Source organism: Aegilops tauschii, chromosome 1 (genome assembly GCF_002575655.3).
Source record: "Aegilops tauschii subsp. strangulata cultivar AL8/78 chromosome 1, Aet v6.0, whole genome shotgun sequence".
Classification (NCBI taxonomy): domain Eukaryota; kingdom Viridiplantae; phylum Streptophyta; class Magnoliopsida; order Poales; family Poaceae; genus Aegilops; species Aegilops tauschii.
In genome coordinates, this window is record NC_053035.3 from 458703317 (window position 1) to 458707467 (window position 4151).

At 47.6% G+C, this 4151-nt stretch overlaps 1 protein-coding gene across 1 annotated transcript; it reads left to right on the forward strand.

The window, feature by feature from the left end:
• The first annotated feature begins 341 nt into the window (after window positions 1–341).
• On the forward strand, window positions 342–3909 carry LOC109765734 (uncharacterized protein ycf36). The gene is made up of 4 exons (XM_020324509.4): window positions 342–936; window positions 1027–1055; window positions 2789–2845; window positions 3513–3909. Exons 1-4 carry the CDS (start codon window positions 480–482, stop codon window positions 3735–3737), a joined length of 768 nt encoding a protein of 255 aa, XP_020180098.1. The 5' UTR covers window positions 342–479; the 3' UTR covers window positions 3738–3909.
• Window positions 3910–4151: the final 242 nt, after the last annotated feature.

The following is a 4151-nucleotide window of genomic DNA, read 5'->3' on the forward strand; positions in this document are numbered from 1 at the left end:
ATGTATAATATTGGTACTATGAGGTAATTTAAATTTATTTCATGCCTGTAATATACTAGCCGTCAATCTATACTGACTGTTAGTAATGAGATATGTATTTTATATAATCAAATAATACGGGAAATGAAATATAGGGGGACGAATCACACTTGTTGGGGTGGAAAGAAATATACTAGACAGCTTCTAGTATATACTATTGCAAGAAGTAGAAATATCATGTAAACCATGGAATGCCAAACGAAGTGTTCGCCCATGTGCCAGTGTCACACGTTTCTACAGTCCAGCTCCGTCCAAGCCCCAAGTCCAAACAGAAACAGTCGACTCGCTGCACACGGCACGGACACGGGAGAGGCAACCACGCAAAAACCGCGACCGAGCCAGCCCGAGCTGAACCTACACTCCAAGCCGCCGCGGTTGCTTCCGGTTCGCCACCACTCGCTCCGCTCGCTGTACCGCCCTCCCTCCCCCTTCCCTTCCCCATGGCCGCCTCGCCTTCCCTCCACGCCCCCCGCCTCCTCCCGCTGCTCCCGAACCCCGCCCCGAGCCTCGCCAGGCCCCGGCGTCGCTTCACGGCGGCGTCGGCGGTGCCGCCGTCGCGGAACGGGAGCTCGGCGGGGACGGACTGGTGCCCCGTGCCCCCGGAGCAGCGGCCCGTGAACGAGTACGAGGCGCTGGCCGCGTCGCAGCCCTTCTCCTGGGCGGCGGGGGACCTGCGCCTCTACTGCTCCCGCCTCGCCTTCACGGGGGCCGCCTTCGCGCTCTTCGTCGGCCTCCCCGTCGCGGCCTTCGGCGGCCGCGGGGGCGTCGGCGGCGACGCCCTGCACCTCGCGCTCGGGGCCACCGGCTCCGGGATCCTCGCCGTCACGCTCGCCGTCGTAAGGATGTACCTCGGCTGGGCCTACGTCGGGAACCGCCTGCTCAGCGCCACCGTCGAGTGTGAGGCGCCCGCCCGATTTTTACATATTCCCCTCTGATTGGTGTGTTTGTGTGTCTCTGTGCCTGAATTATGCGCTTGATTCCTCGCAGATGAGGAGACGGGATGGTACGACGGGCAGGTGAGATGATACTCCTGATCACTCGTTTCTGTGATCTGTTTTTTATTCTGGTAACATGCTGACCTGACGACCCTCAGATGCTATGACTGCTCAAGAGCAACTGGCTTTTAGTAAACCAAGCAGCGGGATGTAAGGGGTTTGAATTGTGGAAGCGACTGGCGGCGCTGAATACAGTATAATATAAGTGGCGTGACGCCACCAAAATATCACTGGATAAGTAATATAATTAGCATCACACCATCAAAAGACCACTGAGTAATTGACCGAGATAGCATCACGCCACCAAAATATCATTCACAATAGTTGTTCGCTTGCTTATAAGTTAGAACTCTGTACCTGAAATTACTGATGTTCAATGGTACTTACCAAGTGCTGAAGTGTTACCTTCGCTTCTGTATGTTTATAATAGAAGCCTCGCATGATGAACTTTGCTGGCAAGACTGATATAGAAATCCAGAGATGACATAGCATGCTCATTTTCATAGACGCCAATTATTCAGTCATCTCTGAAGCATATATGCTAACTTGTCGATGGAGTTCCTTTTCAGTTTGTTATACCAAATCATCATTTCTATTGATTCATACACTTGATGCACTTTTCTGCTACAGTTCTAAGGAGGAGCAACTTAGTTAGGAAACCCAATTAACTCTTTATTCTACCTTGCACGTAAGCTGTGATGTAAACATGAGAAAACTTATTTCGCCCTTGTAGTATTGACACATTCGTCGGATGCCATCAGAACTGGGCTGTTTTATTTACTCTAGATAGGTCAAGTTACCCCCTTCACTGATTTCATTATTGATGATGTAAGGGATTTGAACTAGAGAAGCGACAGGCAGCACCCAATATAATATAAGTAGCATCACGCCACCAAAGTATGAAGCTGGATAAGTAATAAAAGTAGCATCACTCCACCAAAAGATCACTGAATAAGAGGCATAAGTAGCATTGCGCCACCAAAAGATCACTAAATAAGAGACGCAAGTAGCATCACACCACCTAAAGATCACCGAGCAAGTGACACAAGTAGCATCACGCCACCAAAAGATCATTCACACTACTTGTTTAATTCCTTATAAGTTACTATAACTGTGTGCCTGAAATTACTGATGTATTCAGTATAACTCTGTGCCTGAAACTGCTGATGTATTCAGCATAACTCTGTGCCTGAAATTACTGATGTACTACTGAAGTGTTTGTATGCTTATGTATTTTTGTAACTGAAGCCTCACATAATGGACTTTGTTGCCAACATTGCTATGAAATTCAAAGATGATATACCAAAAACACATTTTCACTGGATGCCAATTAATTAATCGTCTCTGAAGAGTACACATTAACTTATAGATGGAGTTTCAGTTCTGTTGGTTATGACGATGCTTCATTTGTTTTGATTCATACACTTCATGCATTTTATGCTGCAACTCTAGCGTGGAGCAATTTAGTAAAGAAACCCAGCTACCTTTAACAGAAGTTATGATGTAAACATGACGATCTATTTCACCCGTATAGTATTAACCCGTTCCGCTGATGCTATTAAAACAGGGCTATTTTTTTAGTCTAGATGGGTTAGGTTACCCCCTTCACTGATTTCATTGTTGATGATGTTATTGCAGATATCATGCTGACTAGATTAATTTATGCATGGAGATATGAGAAAATAATGTACATATTCAGCACCAGGCATTGGAATTAGCTCTGGCATCCTGACTCTGTTTCTTACTCTTGGCAGATATGGGTTAAAACCCCAGAAGTTCTAGCTCGTGATCGTCTTCTCGGATCATTTTCTGTAAGTTGACATCATATATGTTAACCTCTGGCATCCTAGTCCACTTTAGTCTGATCGATTATGTTAACTGTCAAAGTGCTTCTTTTCTGTTGAGATACCTGTCAAGAAGCTAGGGAAATGAATATTGAATGGTGTATGCACATGGCATGAGCTGTGTAATTATTGACAAGAATATACTCGTATAAAGAACCGATTGCTTGGATCTACCTTTTATGGGCGTTATCTGGACCAGTCTGTTTCTAAAATGATGCAACATTATTAAACTGCCATGTTTGTTTCTATAAAGAAAAGTAGTATTGAACTGTGATAGCCATGGGCCACTGGGAGCTACTAAATCATGCATTAGGAATCTTTCTGTGGGACTTTGTTTGGTGTAACAGGCTACGCATTATAGCTTACGAGACGAAGCAATAAGAAACAGTTGGTCTTTGCATCATCTCAAGTCTTCTCCCTGATAATGTTGTCTATTTCCAGTATCCTATCTCAGTTCAAGCCGCGCCGTGCTGGCCACCTTCTGTGTAACACTGACCCCTTCGTGAACCGTTTTTTTTTTTTGACATCACCCCTTCGTGAACTAAGTTTCATGATATTAGTCATACTTGCATTGCATGGTCATGCTGTAAAAGGGGGGAAAAAACTAACATGGTAGCGCATGCTTCTTCTTCAGGTGAAGCCGGTGCTGAAGAGAGTGAAGTTCACCCTGGTGGGCCTGGCGGTGTCGCTGACCCTCTGCATCCTCCTCTACGCCAACACCGAGAAGCCGAGGGAGCCGCTGGAGAACCCCGCCGGCGGGAGGGCCATCCCCGGGGTGTACAGCGACACCGCCGCGAGGTCCTTCGAGCCCGACGCCTTCTGCGGGGAGCCCGACCTCGGCGACCAGTCGGAACTGTAACTGCAAATGGCGTTCCTAGTGGATGGAAGGTGACGACCGGATGTCTTCATATCCATCTTGTTCGTCAGGGTGAAAAGTGATGTAAATATATGGCCGTACATAGTGATAGTGCATACGAAATGAGAATCCCTTGTATAGTTGTATAGCTGTATAGCTGTTGGCCCTGTGTGTATCTTCGTAGCAGAAGAATGGTCTTGGTCTGGTTTGGCTGGCTGGGACGGGACGTGACAGGTGAGGTGACGGCGACGCCGTTGGGTTATCCGCCAGCGCCAGGAATGTCGTTGACGCGGTTGGGAGGGTTCGCGTCTTGTGTGGCGTGCCGGCCGCCGAAGCCGAGTGGAAGCTGCCTGCCTGAGAAAACGATGCGTCTCCACTTGCTGAGAACGTATCTCTCTCGGCGGGCGCTTTTCCGGA